This window comes from Cetorhinus maximus, chromosome 14, assembly GCF_964194155.1.
Source record: "Cetorhinus maximus chromosome 14, sCetMax3.hap1.1, whole genome shotgun sequence".
In the NCBI taxonomy this organism is placed as follows: domain Eukaryota; kingdom Metazoa; phylum Chordata; class Chondrichthyes; order Lamniformes; family Cetorhinidae; genus Cetorhinus; species Cetorhinus maximus.
The window spans coordinates 77,084,104-77,100,904 of NC_135892.1; the positions used below are offsets into that span (position 1 = coordinate 77,084,104).

At 42.4% G+C, this 16,801-nt stretch overlaps 1 protein-coding gene across 1 annotated transcript in view; it reads right to left on the reverse strand.

Annotated features, from left to right (window-relative positions):
• LOC144689743 (creatine kinase M-type-like) overlaps window positions 1-16,272 on the reverse strand; it is a 30,020-nt gene extending 13,748 nt beyond the window's left edge. The window contains exons 1-4 of the mRNA XM_078557106.1: window positions 16,116-16,272; window positions 15,665-15,711; window positions 7,726-7,924; window positions 490-644 (exon numbers count right to left, since the gene is read on the reverse strand). Of these exons, the coding sequence (XP_078413232.1) occupies window positions 490-644; window positions 7,726-7,924; window positions 15,665-15,711; window positions 16,116-16,131 (417 nt within the window). The 5' untranslated portion in view covers window positions 16,132-16,272. The remainder of the gene's footprint in view (window positions 1-489; window positions 645-7,725; window positions 7,925-15,664; window positions 15,712-16,115) is intronic.
• Between the last annotated feature and the right edge of the window lie 529 nt (window positions 16,273-16,801).

Genomic DNA, 16,801 nt, shown 5'->3' on the forward strand with positions numbered 1-16,801 from the left:
GCCGAACAAAACATTACGCGAAGGCGCGATGATGTCAGAACGCTCGCCCGACGTCATTGCGCATCATTTTACACTCGGACGTGTTGGGCCCGCACGCCGAGGGTAAAATTCTGCCCCATGGGACAATGGTCTCTGTGCCATCCGAGGCTGGCGGGACATTAGGGTGGGGTTGGGGGCGGGGGCAGGCGTGGTGTTGTGCTGGTGTAGGGAGCAACAGAGTGACAGGTAGCACATGATCTGTAGATGGTATCATGGAGATGTGAGTTGATACTTATTGTTGAGCTTTGCTTTATTACTTCTGTGGGTTTGAAGTATTTACGTGTTACTGTACCCAAAATTAAAAGGTAAGTTAGAAACATTGATAAGGAACATTGTGCATTGTCTGTGGAACAAGCCTGCTTGATGTGCTGAATGGCCTGTTCCTGCTTTATGTCTAATTCTTTTCTTATGCAATGTGTAGAAATGACAAAATGAATTTTAAGAAGCTACCTTTAGGTTTTCTGGATTCATGTCGCTCCTGTGCATTCTACTTTGCTGATAATCATGGTGATAAAGTTCAATAAGTGGATCAAAGAACTCCATGAAGACAGTGTATGATTCTGCATCTCCAGCCACACAACCCACACTTCTGGTGCAAGAATGCTCTAAATGAACAAGCAAACAAATAAAGTAACTGGTGTTAATTAAATCCTTAGTTCCATAACAATGTTCTAAATAAGAAACATTGTTAAGGTCTTTCTAAAATTAGTGGTTGATGTTTTCAGTACACACAGGTTATTGAAGAAAACCGTGAAAGAAATTTCCATTGGTTTTCAGCTTCTCAATCATATGACATTCTGGCATGTTTGATGGCAGGGGATTGGCAAACCTCTCTCTTTAAAAAGGTCTCTTATTCCACTTAACCCAATGAATCCCTAAGAACAGGTGGGCCAACTTGTAAAATCCAAATCAAGCCATGAGCATGCAGAAATCAATAGCACTCAGTGGAACCTGTTGACTATCTGACAATCATTTGAATGTGTGGGGAAATCCCCTGAAGGTAAATGTTCTCTGTGTTGATTTTGTATTTAATCATATGTGAATTACTGCTCCATAGGATAGGATTCTGGTGGCTGAAAACGCTGCTGTCAGTGGTAAGCTGAAGGCAGGGGGATGCACAAAATGAAAAGTAGAAATATGCTGAAATACTTGGATGAAGGGACCGAATATATGGTGGCTAAATTTGCTGATGACACCAAAATAGGTAGGAAAGTAAGATGTCAAGAGGAGAGAGAGTCTGAAAAGGAAAAAAGCTAGGTTAAATGAGTGGGCATAAATTTAGCAGATGGAGTATAATGTGGGAAAATGTGAACTTGTCCGCTTTGACAGGAGGAATAGAAAAGCAGTATACTATTTAAATGGATTGAGATTGCCAAACTCATTGGTACAGAGGGATCTGGGTGTCCTGATACATGAATCACAAAAAGCTAATAAGCAGGTACAGCAAGTGATTAAGAATGCAAATTGAATGTTGGTATTTATTGCAAGGAGAATGGAATATAAAAATAGGGGAAGTTTTACTGCAGCTGTAGAGGGCACTGGTGAGACAACATCTGGAGTACTGTGCACAGTTTTGGTTTCCTTATTTGTAAAAGGATATAATTGCGTTAGAAGCAGTTCAGAGAAGGTTCACTTGGCTCATGCCTGGGATGAAGGGCTTATCTTATGAAGAAAGGTTGAATAGGTTGGGTCCATACCCATTGGAGTTTAGAAGAATCAGAGGTGATGTTATTGAAACATATAAAGATCCTGAAGGGCTCTGATAGGGTGGATACCAGAAGGATGTTTCCTCTTGTGCGGAGACTAGAACTAAGGGACACAGTTTAAGAACAAGAGGTCTCCCTTTTTATGATGGAGATGAGAATATTTTTCTCTGAGGTTCATTAGTAGGTGGAATTCTCTTTCCCCAGAAAGTTATGGAGACTGGGTCAAGGCTGAGTTAAATAGATTTTTGATAAACAAGGGGGTCAAGGATAGACCAGGCAGAGCAGGCTTGAAGGCCAACACCAAATGCCAACACCTGCTCCTAAGCCATACCTTCCTGTACAAATAGATGAAGTCCTTTTACGCTTATGAGGTTTTGAGATTAGTGCCGGAGGAGAAAGTATATTGTTCAAGTACTAGCCTTGACTCAGTAGTAACACTCTTGTCACAGTCAGAATTTTTATGGGCTCAAACCCTACTCCAGGATATCAGTGCAATACCAACTGAGGTCCCAACTTTCCTTTTAGATGGATGTAAAAAATCTCATGGCACTATTTAAAGAAGAGCGGGGTAGTTCTCAAGGCGTCCTAACTAATACTTATCAAGATCACTATCTGGTCATTTATCTCATTGCTGTTTGTGCAACCTGGCTGAGCAAAGGTTGGGTTCTGCATTTTCCTACGCAACCACTTCAAAAAATTGGTTATATTGTGCTTTGGGATGTTCTAAGGCCATGGAAGTTGCTATGTAGATAGGAATTCTTTTAGGGCAGGGATCTTACATGCAATCCATGCCATCAGCATGTTGAGAAATTGATTAAGCAGTCAAGAAAGAAGCAATCTGTTTAAAACTTGAAACTTTAGAAAAATATTTCAACCAGCATGTACTTGATAACAAATCAAGTTAGTTTTCAGCGATGTACTTCTCTTATTTCAATCAACGTTAATGATGCAATTAATTGTTCCCAAGTCTCTTCTAAACACTGAAACAACGTGCTGAGCTGCTCTGCTTCAGCGAGATAAAACTCAAACATATTACAGATACACAGCAGGGGACAAGTTTGAGAAGTTACTCAAAACACAATGTTACATCTATACTCATTAATGTATGCACAATGTTGTTAATGCTTGATTACTGGCTAAATTCACATCTTATGTCAGTAGAGTTCCCAACACCCTCACCCCACTATTGTTTTCAGCAGGAGTCTACAGGAATGGACAATAGGTTTCATGAACGCTGCTGCTGGGGACTCAGGAGAAACAGTCCTGGCCAAGTCTTCCACTGGGCTCAGGAAAACCCAACCTGCAGCTTTTGCGGCTTGCAAACTGCACCCCTGACCCATGTGTAACTTCACATGCCATTTGTGTCTTTTCACACTGGGGTCAGATTCACAGTGCTGTTTGTGAGCCGTGAGCCAGAGTGGGAGGAGTGTGGGTGCGGAGGTGGGCCAATTAGAAGGCCCACCTCAGTTCACCAACACTCAAATCACAGAAACCCAACAGTGTTTAAAAGCCCACTAAACCTCATCCCTCACCCACCCCCATGCCAACCAATGTCCTTCAGATCATCCATGCCACCCTTATGCCCATATATCCTCCACACCCCACCCCTCAGATTCCTGTATGCCATCTCTATGCTCCCATGTATCCTCCTTGCCTCAGTATGGGACCTGCAAGGAGACAGGCAACTATGCCAGAGTGAGACGGAGGCTGAGTGAGTTGCGAATTAGGTTCATGTGGGAATTTGGTGTACAGGGGAAAGAGGTGTGGCATACATAGGAATTATTCTAAGTTAATTAAGTGAGTAATTAAATTAAGTTAACTAAATAACATAAATAACAATGGCAAGACAGGTGTTATGTTGCAGCTATGGAATGTGGGTGCTTTTGGACACCAAGACAAATGCGTCTGCAGAAAGTGTAAGCTTCTAGAGGAATTCCAGATCAGGATTATTGAACTGGAAGCCAAACTGCAAACACTGGACAATGTTAGGGAGGGGAAGAAAGGCCTGGACACTTTGGTCAAGTCTTTAGAATGGTTTTTCCACTGTTTTGGTCAGCAGTGAGCGAAAGGAGGATGTGACCATCAGTGAGGCAGGTAATGGGACCGCGTAGACAGTAGTGAAGGAGACTCAGACTCTGCAATTGTCAAACAGGTTGCTCACAACCTGAGCATGGTATAGGAAGACATTCAGGGGGAGGGGGGGAGCAAACAGGGATGTAGTAGTAATAAGGGACAGGATAGTGAGAGGGATTGACACAGTTCTCTGCAGCAAAGAGCGAGAGTTCGGAAGGCTGCGTTGCCTGCCCGGTGTCAGGGTTCAGGACATCTGCTCAGGGCTGGAGAGGAAATTGCAGTGGGGGGGGGGGGGGGGGTGGAGATTCCAGTCGTCATGGTTCATGTAGGTACCAATGACATAGGCAGGACAAGGAAGGTCCCATACTGCATAGTCAGTATAAGAAGCTAGGTATCAAATTAAGAAGTAGAACCTCAAAGGTAATACTCTGGATTATTACCTGAGCCACGTGCAAATTGGCATAGGGCAAATAAGATTAGAGAAGACGAATGTGTGGCTCAAAGACTGGTGTGGGAGAAGTGGGTTCTGGTTTGTGGGGCACTGGCATGAGTACTGGGGTTAGTGGGGGCTGTACCATTGGGACGGTCTACACCTGAACTGTGCTGGGACGTGTGTTCTTGCAAATCGCATAACTAGGGAAGTAGAAGGGGCTTTAAACTACACAAAAGGGTGAGGGATCAAGCTTGGGTAGATGTGGCAAATCAAGGGGTAGATTCAAGGCAGGAGACCATAATAGAAATGAGGATCATAGGAGAGCAGGAAGGGACAGAGAGATAAAACCTAAGAATCACCAATAGTCAAGACTAGATTATGCAAAGATAACAAAAAGACAAAACTCAAGGGTCTGTATCTGAATGCACATAGCATTCATAACAAAGTAAATGAATTGATAACGCACATTGAAATGAATAAATATGATCTGATAGCAATTACGGAGATGTGGCTGCAGGATGACAAGGATTGGGTCCTGAATTTTGAGGGCTATATGACATTCAAGAATAATAGAAAGCTAGGTAAAGGTGGAGGGGTAGCACTGTTGATCAAGGATGGCATTGGTGCAATAGTTAGAGTTGACCTTGGTTTGGGAGATCAGGATGTAGAATCAGATTGAGTGAAAATGAGGAATAGTGGAGGAAAGAAGTCACTAGAGGGAGGGGTCTATAGGTCCCCTAACGGTAACCACAGTGTAGGACAAAGTATACAGGAAGAAATATTGGGTGCTTATGATGAAGGGACAGCAATAATCATGGGTGATTTTAATCTACATGTAAACTGGAAAAAACATTGGTACTGGTAACCTGTATGAAGAATTCATAGAATGCTTTCAAGATAGTTTCTTAAAGCAGCATGTTCTGGAACCAACCACACAGCAGGTTATATTAGACTTGATATTGTGTATAGTGACAGGATTAATTAATGACCTCAGAGTGAAGGCACTCCTAGGTAGCAGCGACCACAATGTGATTGAATTTTACATCCAGTTTGAAAGGAAAAAGAGTGGGTCTAAGACTAATATTTTAAACTTAAATAAGGGCAACTATGTGGACATGAAAGCTGACCTAGCTGAAGTGAACTGGGATACCAGGCTAGGGGATAGATCAATAGAGAAGCACTGGCAGACGTTTAAAGGGATATTTCAGAATACTCAGAATAAGATTATTCCTACTATATAGAAAAATTCTAAGGGGGGGACTCCCAATCCGTTATTTACTAAAGAAATTAAGGAAAGCATCAAGCTAAAGGAGAAAGCATATAACTGCATAAAGATGAGTGGCAGGTCAGATGATTGGTCAGAATATAAAGAACGGCAGAGAATGACTAAAAGGTTAATCAGGAGAAAGTAATTAGAGTATTAGAGGAAGCTATCTCGAAATGTAAAAATGGATAGCAAAAATTTCTACAGGTGTTTATAAAGGGAAGGAGTAGGTAAAGTGAGTGTTGGTCCTCTAAAGAGTGACAGTTGGGAGTTAATAGTAGATAATAAGGAAATGGCTATTGAAATGAACAAATATTTTGTTTCTGTCTTCACTATGGAGGATACAAAAAACATTCCAGTAATAGCAGTAAATCAGAAGGTGGAAGGGAGAGGGGAACTCAGTGAAATTACTGTCACTAGGGAAGCAGTACTGAGCAAACTGATGGAGCTGTGGGCTGACAAGTCTCTGGGTCGTAAAGGACATCATCTTAGGGTCTTAAAAGAGGTGCCTAATGAGGTAGTAGATGAGTTGGTGCTAACTTTCCAAAATTCTGAAAAGGTTCCTTCAGACTGCAAAGTAGTAAATATAACCCCTCTATTCAAGAAGGGAGGGAGGCAGAAAACAGGAAACTATAGGCCAGTTAGCTTGATGCCTGTTGTGGGGAAGGTGTAAGAATTGATCATTAAGGAGGTTATAGCTGGGCACTCAAGGTATTCGGGAAGAGGCAGCATGGTTTTGTGAAAGGAAAATCATGTTTAACCAATTTATTGGAGTTCTTTGAAGGAGTAACATGCGCTTTGGATAAAGGGGAGTCTGTATGTGTGCTGTACTTGGATTTCCAGAAGGTATTTGATAAAGTGCGATATCAAAGGTTACTGTGGAAAATAAAAGCTCATGGTATAGGGGGTGACATATTAGCATGGGTAGAAGATTAGCTGGCTGGCAGAAAACAGAGTATGCATAAATGGTTTTTTTCTAATTAGCAGATGTGACGAGTAGAGTCCTGCAAGGGTCTGAGCTGGGCCCTCAACTTTTTACAATTTATATCAATGACTTAGATGAGGGGAGTGGAGGCATGGTAGCTAAATTTGTGAATGATGCAAAGATAGGTAGGAAAATATGTTGTGAAGAGGACATAAGGAGGTTGCAGGCGGATACCTCTGAACCCTGACAAATTTGGCCTGGAGATTGTATGTGCAGTGTGTACATTAGCAGTACGGGAAATGTCATGGCTTACAGCCAAACTCCATTGTCTGAGTCTTGCTGGTTTCCCGGCCATAAGGACCGCATCATCTCCTTATGGGTTATGAGGATAACAGTAATGGCACCAAAGAAAATAGTTTGGAAACTCCGAGAGTCCTGAGAGAGCAACTGGGGGAGGAAGGAGGGAGAAGCACAAACTGCAGAGAGAGACATACACACAAATTGGTGGGGGGGTGGGGTGGTGGATGGAGCAGGGAGGGAAAGAGAACTATAAACTGGGGAAGCAAAGGGAAGAACAACACAAATTAGGGAGGGAGAGAGATTGTGGTTGGCCTGGGATGTGTGCTGTTGTATAATGTGTTTTATTATGGGAGCTGGGTGGCATTGGTGCTTCCTGAGGACTGAGCTTCACCTTCCTGAAAGTTGTGCTTCAGTGGAGGGGTATGGGAGTCAGTGAATTAAATTAGGTTTTATTTTTGTTTTATATATTATATTTATAACTCGCTGCACGTTGCAAAAAGTCATAACATTTATGAAAACATTGGTTAGAAGTTACTTTCTCTCAATGATAATTTGATTGGATCAATGATAGTAAGCTCATGTTTCTCATTGCAGTCAATACTGTGGAAACATCACAAAGTCATTTTTATTTAAACATTACTCATACTTAAATCTTTATACTCTTTTGTGTTCTTTCTTTGATTTATAAATTCTGTTATTCATCTAACAATAAAACAAAAAGTGAATTCAGAGCTTAATGATAGTGAAACACTCAACGAGGGAAAGTGGAACATTTTAAACTGTGGGCAGTTGTCATGTGATCAAACGCACATGACCAAATCACCAGGAACAAGTCAAACTAGAACTGTCAAACTGAAATACCGTTGGTTAATGAAGAGTGGTGTGACCCATATTTAATACAGTACTTTAATGCAATATTGTCTCAGATGTAACATTTACAAATGTTTCATTTTATGCTGTAAATTTTTATTAAAATGTCACTTACCAGAATTCTCTACACCAGGTTGAATGACATCATCCAGTGTGAAGCCACTTTGGGTTGCTCTGCCTCTCAGTCTCTTGTACATTTGAATTGTAAGAACATCTGCCATATAGGTATGATTTTTGGCCAAGTTTGGAAATTCTTTTTCAGCCGACAATTTTTTAAGGTTAATTGAAGCTCCAGGGTCACGTGGAGTTAATTGCTAAAATTATAAACAACCATGCCAGCATCAATTTGATGGATTTAAATAACATTTTTTTTTAATATGAAAGATGATACTATGGAATATAGAACCTCAGTTTGAGCACTATCATACATTTTTGGACTGCTCATTTGTACATTATTACTATGTAAACTGATTAGGTCTGAGCTACTTAAATAACAAACTGCAGGATGTCAATCAAAAATAAGTAGACGTGGAATGCAATATGACACGGACAGAATGTCATACAGCACACATTTAATGGTGTGTGGTTATGGCTATGACAAAAGTGCATGTTTGATTGTTATGAAATTTTAACTTATGTTTTGTACTGGTAATAATAGCGTAATGCCTTAAAACCCATAGTTACAGGGAATCTTTCTCAAATGAAAGCCATCAGCATAGAGAACTTAAAAATTTTCTGGAGTAGATTTAACAGAGTGCAACTTGCTCAGGAAGGCAAATTGGGATGCCCGAACAGGAGCGGCTGCATTCACTTGCAGCGTACTTTGCGATCATCAAAAGTTGGCTAACAATTCAATGCTGATGGGAGACATGCAGCCTTCTATGTGGAGAGCTGTCAATCAATTCTAATTATGAAAGATGCAATTGTCCGTTGCTTTTTGTTTCTGTATATTTCAAGGGGTTGACATTGCATTTCTGTATAAAGCCTGTTTTACATTAGAGAACCAGTTTTACCTTTGGATTAGCAGCAGACAAGTTCTTTGTTTTATACTTATCTCATCCCAGCAGACAACTTAGGGGAGACTGAAACTACAGCACATAAATTCCTGCTTTAAAGGCTATATTTAGAAAAAAAGTGAGTGGTGCCTTTATGATGGTTTACCATTCACTGTTTTATTCTGTGTACTGTTCATTTATCTATTTTATTTTTGGTTTGGACTTCAATGGCTAGATTTTCACAAGGGAGACACTTATCGGGAAGTTCCCTACTCCACAAGCCAGTATCCATTAAGGAGGCCCCGGCCCACCATATTTTCATTCCGGGTCGCGAGCAGATAGCAAGGCCAACAGGCTGGAATGCTTGCCTCCATTTACTGAGACATTAGCACATTTGTAATGATTAATGCCAAGCCTTCAAGCCCTCACCCCTCAACAACTCCTGACCCCCACCCATCCCACATGCCCCCCCATACCCCTTCCATGCCCCTTATTTAACTAATTTCTCTTCCATGACACCATATTCCCCCATGCACCTTCCATGTCCCCCTCACATCCTGCGCAACCACTCTCCCAGTATAGAACCAATGAGCCATTGGCAAGTCCGGCAAGTCTTTGAAATGATCCATAAACTGACACAATAAGCAGAGGCTTTGAAAAAGTCCTTTGAAAGAAACAGCTCAGCTTGCAACCTCTTAATAATGTCAATCAACCACCCATTCATAGTATCAATCATAGGATCATAGAATGGTTACAGCACAGAAGAAAGCCATTCAGCCCATTGTGTCTGTACTGTCTCTCTGAAGAAGCTTTCACCCAGTGCCACTACCTGCCTTTCCCCCCCGTCGTCCTGCAAATTTTTCCTTTTCAGATAATGATCCAATTCCAATCAACAGCCTCCGCTACACTCTCAGGCAGTGCATGCTCAATCCTAACCACTAGCTACGTGAAAAAGTTTTTTCTCTTGTTACTTCTTTTGCCAATTTCCTTAAACCTGTGTCCTCCTCTCCATCCTTCTACCAAATGGAACAGTTTCCCCCATCTACTCTGTCCAGACCCCTCATGATTTTGAATATTTCTATCAAATCTCCTTGCAACCTTCTCTTCTCCAAGAAGGACAGTCCCAACTTCTCCAATCTTTCTACATAACTGAAGTCCCCCATCCCTGGAGCCATTCTTGTAGATCTTTTCTGCACCTTCTGTAATGTCTTCACATCCTTCCTAAAGTGTGCTGCCTAGAACTGCATGCAATACTCCAGATGAGGTTGAACCAGTGTTTTATACAGGTTTAGCATAATTTATTTGCCTTTGTACTCTATGCCCCTATTGATAAAGCCCAGGATGTCGTATGCTTTATTAACCACTCTTTCAACCTGTCCTGCCACCTTCAATGACTTATGCATACATACAGCCAGGTCTCTCTGCTCCTGCACCCCCTTTAGAATTGTACCCTTTATTTTATATTGTCTCCGCATTCTTCCTACCAAAATGAGTCACTTCACACTTCACTGCATTAAATTTCATCTGCCACTTGGCTGCCCATTTCACCAACCTATGTCCTTTTGACGTTCTACACTATCCTCTTCATGATTCACAATACTTCCAAGTTTCATATCATCTGCAAATTTTGAAATTGTGCCTGTCACACCAAGGTCTAAGTCATTAATATATATCAGGAAGAACAGGGGTCCTAACACCATTCCCTGGAGAACTTCGCTATAAATCTTCCTCCAGTGTGAAAAAAACCTTTCACCGCTAATCTTCGTTTCCTGTCACTCAGCCAAATTCATATCCGTGGGCAGAATTTTGCCCTTGGCGTGCGGGATCAGCGGAGGCGGTCAGGAAGCCGTCCACCGCCTGCGATCAGCAGCGCTCTGCAATTTTACACGGGTGGGCCAATGAAGGCCCGCCCAGCATGATACGTGAGCAGCAGCGCTGAGCACTGTCTGTGCAGGTGGGGGGAGGAGGGCGAGCAGGCCGAGCGCGCACTTTGCGCACGCGCGTGAAAGAGCATTGAAAAATCCCCCTGAGGCACCGAGCTGCCTCAGGGAGATAAAGAATATATTGAAAGCATTATTAAACAACAGAAAAAAAATAATAAAACATCTCCTCTCCTGTGACTCTGTCACATGAGCAGGGACATGTTTTTAGTTAAAAATCAAAGTTTTTATTTCATTTGTATTTACTTTTGGAAACCTCATCCCGCCCGTGGATGAGGTTTCCAAAAAAATGCAAGGGCCGCTTGGCCTTTTTGCCTGTCGGTCAACCATTAGGTTGAACAGGCAGTGAAAAATTCAGGACAATTGATTACTTAATGGTCTTGGTAGGCCCGCTGACCGAACTTATGCGCAACTATGCATTGATGTCGGCACACTGGGCCGACGTCAACGCTCATCATTTCACGCTCGGTCAGGTTGGTCTCGCACCCGCCCACTGAGTTAAAGATTCTTCCCCATGTTGCTAATGTCCTTTTCATTCCATCAGCTCTAACTTTGCTCACAAGTCTGTTGTGCAGCATTTTATTGAAAGCTCTTTGGAAGTCCATGTACACTACATCAACAGCATTACCCTCATGAACTCTTTGGGTTACTTCACAAAAAACTCAAGCTGGTTAGTTAAACATGATTTTCCCTTCATAAATCCATGCTGGCTTTCCTTAATTTTGCCACACTTGCCCGAGTGACTATTAAATTTATCCCAAATTATTGTTTCTAAAAGCTTGCTCACAACTAAGCTTAAATTGACTGAACTGTAGTTGATGTGCTTATCTTTACATCCTTTTTCAAACAAGGGATTCATAATAAGCCATTTGACAACCGTATCAACAAAAACAGTCTGAACAGATGACCTCATTATGAATGCTTGGCTGAGTTGCAATAATGACTAATGCACGAAGACCCCAGCAAGCAATGTTTATACTACTGCAGAAGGGAGGGAAAGCTTTGTTTGATTGACGTCTCTATTACCTTGTTTCTTTGAAGTTATTTTAACTACCCATGTGTTTATTTACACAAAATTAAATGATGTGAAGTGGAGAAAAGCTTCTAATGCTGATACTGTAAATGGCTGCGACGAGTGACAGCTTTAGGAGACGGTAAGGGGAACAATGTATTTCAATGGGAATGTCGAGTGTTGGTTATTTTTTGGTTGATGACTCGGAACTGGGATCCCCCTTGTTTCACAACTCCTCTAAGAGGCCATCAAACACATCAATTTACGCAAGGGGCCTGACTCCACAAAAATTGCGGGGAGTTTGATCTGTCCATCCCCGCAATGGAGCCAGCAAGGGCTGGGGTGCTGTGTTGGCTACCAACACACTTATCCTGCACTAGCAAAATTTGCTGGAAATGGGAAAGGGGGCAGAAACCCCAGAATTGGGTCCCGCTTGCCATTTTTAAATTCCTCCCGTATCAGCGTGACTACACAAAGATCCAGGCCTAAGTGTTAGTTTGATGGAGTGTATATTCTGTCTGCCCTTTGAAGGGAAATAGAGTCACTCGTGGGCTGTGATACTCTCCAATACCAGTAAGGGTTCTCTGATACAATCTCTGGTCTCACTATTGGACAGGAAAAAGTACATTCCAAATTACAGGGCACATAGTGCACACTTTTATCAGCCCCATGGAGGTGGGAATTGGAGGGGGGAATTGGGAGAAAATTTGGAAAATAATACATCGGGGAACTGACCCAATGTGCTCCTGTCTCCTAGGAGGTTGGATCAATGCAACAACAGTTTGCCACCTATCAGCAGCAAACAGATACTTAGGCCAGTTAAAGGACCAATCGGGACAGGTTCCCAGTGCCACCAGGATCTTCCTGATGTCAGAAAGGCCTCCGACTGAGGTTGGAGCCCTGAAGGTACCTGGAGGCCAGGGGGCCAGCCATGGCCTCCAATTAATCCCCCTATCATGGAGCCACAGGGATGAGAATGCCACAGCCGTGGTCACAAACAATCTCATCAAGGGGTTTCCCTTCAAGAATGATGGTCTGACAGCTGTGGCCATTTTTAATTTATTACATTTTCAGAAGGTTTTGGAGAACGTCTTTTATCCTTAATTGGATGGCAAACACAGAGGTGGCCTCTTAATTGGCTGACTCCCATAAAAACGTGACACAATAAAGTCGGGATCTGCTTTTGGCCCACTGGCAGAAAAGTTTCAAAGCTGGCAAGATTCTGCCCATAGATTCCACTTAGGATTGATTGATGGTACTGAATACAAGAAAATTTCTGAGATACTTAACCGGTCTGGCAGCAAGAAACAGAGTTAACACTTCGAGTTGATCATGACTCTATTTCAGAACTGAAAGAAGGTAGAAATGTGATGGGTTTTATGCAATTGAAAGGGGGGAAAAGGAGAAGAAGAACACATGGGAAGGTCTGGAATAGGGCAGAGGGTGGGACAAATTAAATGACAAAGATGTCATGAAACAAAAGCCAAAGACAGTGGTAATGGTTGTAATCAAGAAACAAAGCATTGGTCCTGAGTGAGTGTTGATGGTAGAATAATGAAGAGCTCTGTTCAAAAACAAAAACAAGTTTTGGACTGGCACATGGCAAAAAAACAGAACCAAAGTGGGGGACAGAGTTCATGGACTGAAATTGTTGAACTCAATATTGCGCCCAGCAGTCTATAAAATGCCTAATCAGAAGATAAGGAGCTCTTCCTCAAAATTGTATTGAGTTTCACTGGAACACTGCAGCAGACAAAAACGTGAGTGTGAAAGCAAGGTGGTGAATTAAAATGGCAAGCCACCAGAAGCTCGGGATCATGCACGTGGGCTGAGCAGAGGTGTTCTGCAAAGTGGTCACCCAATCTGTGTTGGTCTCCCCAGTGCAGAGGGGACTGAACTGTGAGTAGCAAATACATCTTACTAAATTGAAAGAAGTACAAGTAAATCAGGACGTCTTGTGGCACAGTGAAAGAGTTCAAGTCCCACCTCAGGACTTGATGGTCACAGAAGGTGTGTTCATAACTAGGAATAAAGGATTTAGGAGCTGGAGTAGGTGATTCAGCCCTTTGAGCCTGCTCTGCCATTCAATAAGATCATGGCTGATCTGGTCGAGGTGTCAACTCCACTTTCCTGTCTGCCCCCCTTGACTATCTAACTCAGCCTTGAATAAATTCAATAGAATCATAGAATATTTACAGCACTTAGTCCATCATGTCAGTGCCAGCTGAGAAATGAGTCTCCCAGCCTAATCCCACATTGCAGCATTTTGTTCGTAGCCCTGCAGATTACAGCACTTGAGGTGCATATCCAGACATCTTTCAAATGAGTTGAATGTTTCTGCCTCTACTACGCTTTCAGGCAGTGGGTTGCAGACCCCTACCACCCTCTGAGTGAAATTTTTCTTCTCATCTCCCCTCCAATCTTTTTACCAATCACTTTAAACCTATGCCCTGCTAGTCACTGACCTCTCTGCTAAGGTAAGTAGGTCATTCCCATCCACTCTATCCGGACCCCTCACGATTTTGTACATCTCAATCAAATCTCCCCTCAGCCTCCTCTGTTCCATGTGGAGAATAACCCCAGCCTTTCCAACCTGTCCTCATTGCTGTATTTTTCCAGGCTGGTAACATCCTCGTAAATCTCCTCTGTACCTTCTCTAGTGCAATTACATCCTTTCTCTAATGAGGCAACCAGAACTGCACACAGTATTCAAGTCATGGCCTAACTAATGATTTCTACAGTTCCAGCGTAACTTCCCAGCTCTTATATTCTATTCTTCATCTATTAAAAGAAAGGATTCCATGTGCCTTTTTAATCACCTTATCGACTGTCCCACTACCTTCAGGGATCTGTGGACATTCACCCCAAGGTCCCTCACTTCCTCTACACCTCTCAGTATTCTCCCATTTATTGTGTATACCTTTGCCTTATTTGGCCTCCCCAAATGCATCACTTCACTCCTCCAGGTTAAATTCCATTTGCCACTTTTCTGCCCACCTAACCAGCCCATTGATATCTTCCTGCAGTTCATGGCTATCCTCCTTGCTATCAACCACATGGCCAATTTGTGTGTCATCTGCAAACTTTTTGATCATGCCCCCTACATTTACATCTAAATCATTAATATATACCACAAAAAGCAGGGGACCTAGCACTGAGCCCTGCAGAAACCCACTGGTAACAGCCTTCCAGTCGCAAAAACACCAGTCAACAATTACCCTTTGTTTCCTGCCACTGAGCCAATTTTATATCGAGCTTCCTACATTCCCCTGGACCCCATAGGCTTTTTTTTCACCCAGTCTGCCATGTGGGGCCTTGTCAAAAGTCTTGCTAAAAATCCATGTAGACCACATCAACTGCATTACTCTCATCAATCCTCCTTGCTATTTCCTCAACAAATTAAATCTAGTCAGTCAGACACAATCTTCCTTTAACAAATCCATACTGACCACCCTTGATTAATCTGTGCCTTTCTAAGTGACAGTTTATCCTGTGTCTCAGAATCAATAATTTGCCCACTACTAAGGTTAGACTGACTGGCCTGTAATTATTCGGTCTATCACCGGCCTACATTGCTTTTTGGGGAAGAGAATTCCACATACTAACGACTCCCTGAGAGAGAAAAAAGCTCACCTGTCTTAAAAGGGAGCCCAATTATTCTTAAACTCGCATGGGAGAAACATCCTCCTGGTATCCACCTCAACAAGTTCCCTCAAGATCTTATGTTCCAATAAGATCACCTCTCATTCTTCTAAACTCTAATGGATATAGACCTAATGGATATATTTCTTTATAAAATAAGCCCTTTATCCTTCAGGTGAAGCTTCTCTGAACTGCTTCTAACACAATTATATCTTATTTTCAAATAAGGAGACCAAAACTGTACACTGTACTGCAGATGTGGTCTCACCAATGCCCCGTACAGTTGTATTAAAACTTCCCTACTTTTATATTCCACTCCTCAACAAAACATGCTATTGTTGCCAGTGGCAAATGCACATACATTTCTGATGCAAATTCTGATACAAGTCGTCTTCCTTGCCACACCCTTGTCTACAATGTAAATACAGAAGATAACATTGTTTATTCCGCTTCCAGAATACAAACCTCCAAAACGTGCTTGTACTTGAGACTAAGGGGCATTTCCAGCGGGGCTGTTAGAAACAACAAAAGCACAATTTGTAACTTGTGCAGAAAAATCCAAAAAAAAGTAAAACCAATAAAATAATCTACACTTTAACAATGCAAAATCATAAATGAAATATTGGAAGATGTCTGCGCCTCTTGTGGTTGAATTGATAGATTGATGGCCATAATTAACCAACTCCATTATCATTGTATCATGTCATTACCAGGATAGGAGAAGGTGAATTAAACTGACTTTTTTCCGCCCAGCAATTCCTATGTGCCCATCAGTAAGCAGCCAATACCAATGGTTACCAATATACCGTCAAACTATTTTGGCCGGTTTCTTCTCTGGGTTTTCACGTTTTGACTTGATCTCACATTCCAACAACTTGCTTTCCTAACGATCCCAATTAAATAAAGTAATACTTACGTTTAAGTTTCCACATGGCTGCAGCGACTGGAGACTTTGTAAATGGCTTAACGAGGTCGTTAAACTGGTTGGAGTGGCCGGCTGGTCACTATATTTACATCTGCAGTTGTGGGAAGGCAGATCGCATTGACTTCACTTTTTAATGTGACCTTGATGGCAAAGTTGCCACGCACGACAGCTGGGTCTTTTCTCTTTGACCTGCCCCTTATTCCAGCTGGGGCTGTGGAGAACGAGGCTCCTTCCTGCAGGAAACTTCCCAAACTGGGAAATCCAGCCACAGCCGGAGAGCTTACAGCGTCATTTCTGCTCATGTTCTGTTTTCAGGCAGGTGACGCTTCACTGTACTGTGTGGAGAAGGCAGGTCATTAACAACAAAATGTGGTCAATGGACCTCTCAGTTTATTCAAGATTTGCTGGAGTCGCTGTCCGACAACTTTCATCCTGATTAAATGGGGGCCATAGGATCCCAAGCGCGTTAGATAGTGACCCTGAGATATATCCCCTCCCCGGTTAAATAGCGATCACAGGGCCCCCAGTTGTGATGGGAAGGTGCCTGCAGGATGACAGTGGGACAGTCACTGGTGCCCTTAGGGGAAATGTGTGCAATCTTCAGGACCGTCTCCTGCTGTCTGAGAAGAATGGATCCAAATGTTTGCACTACCAAACAAGGCATCTGTCACCTGCTA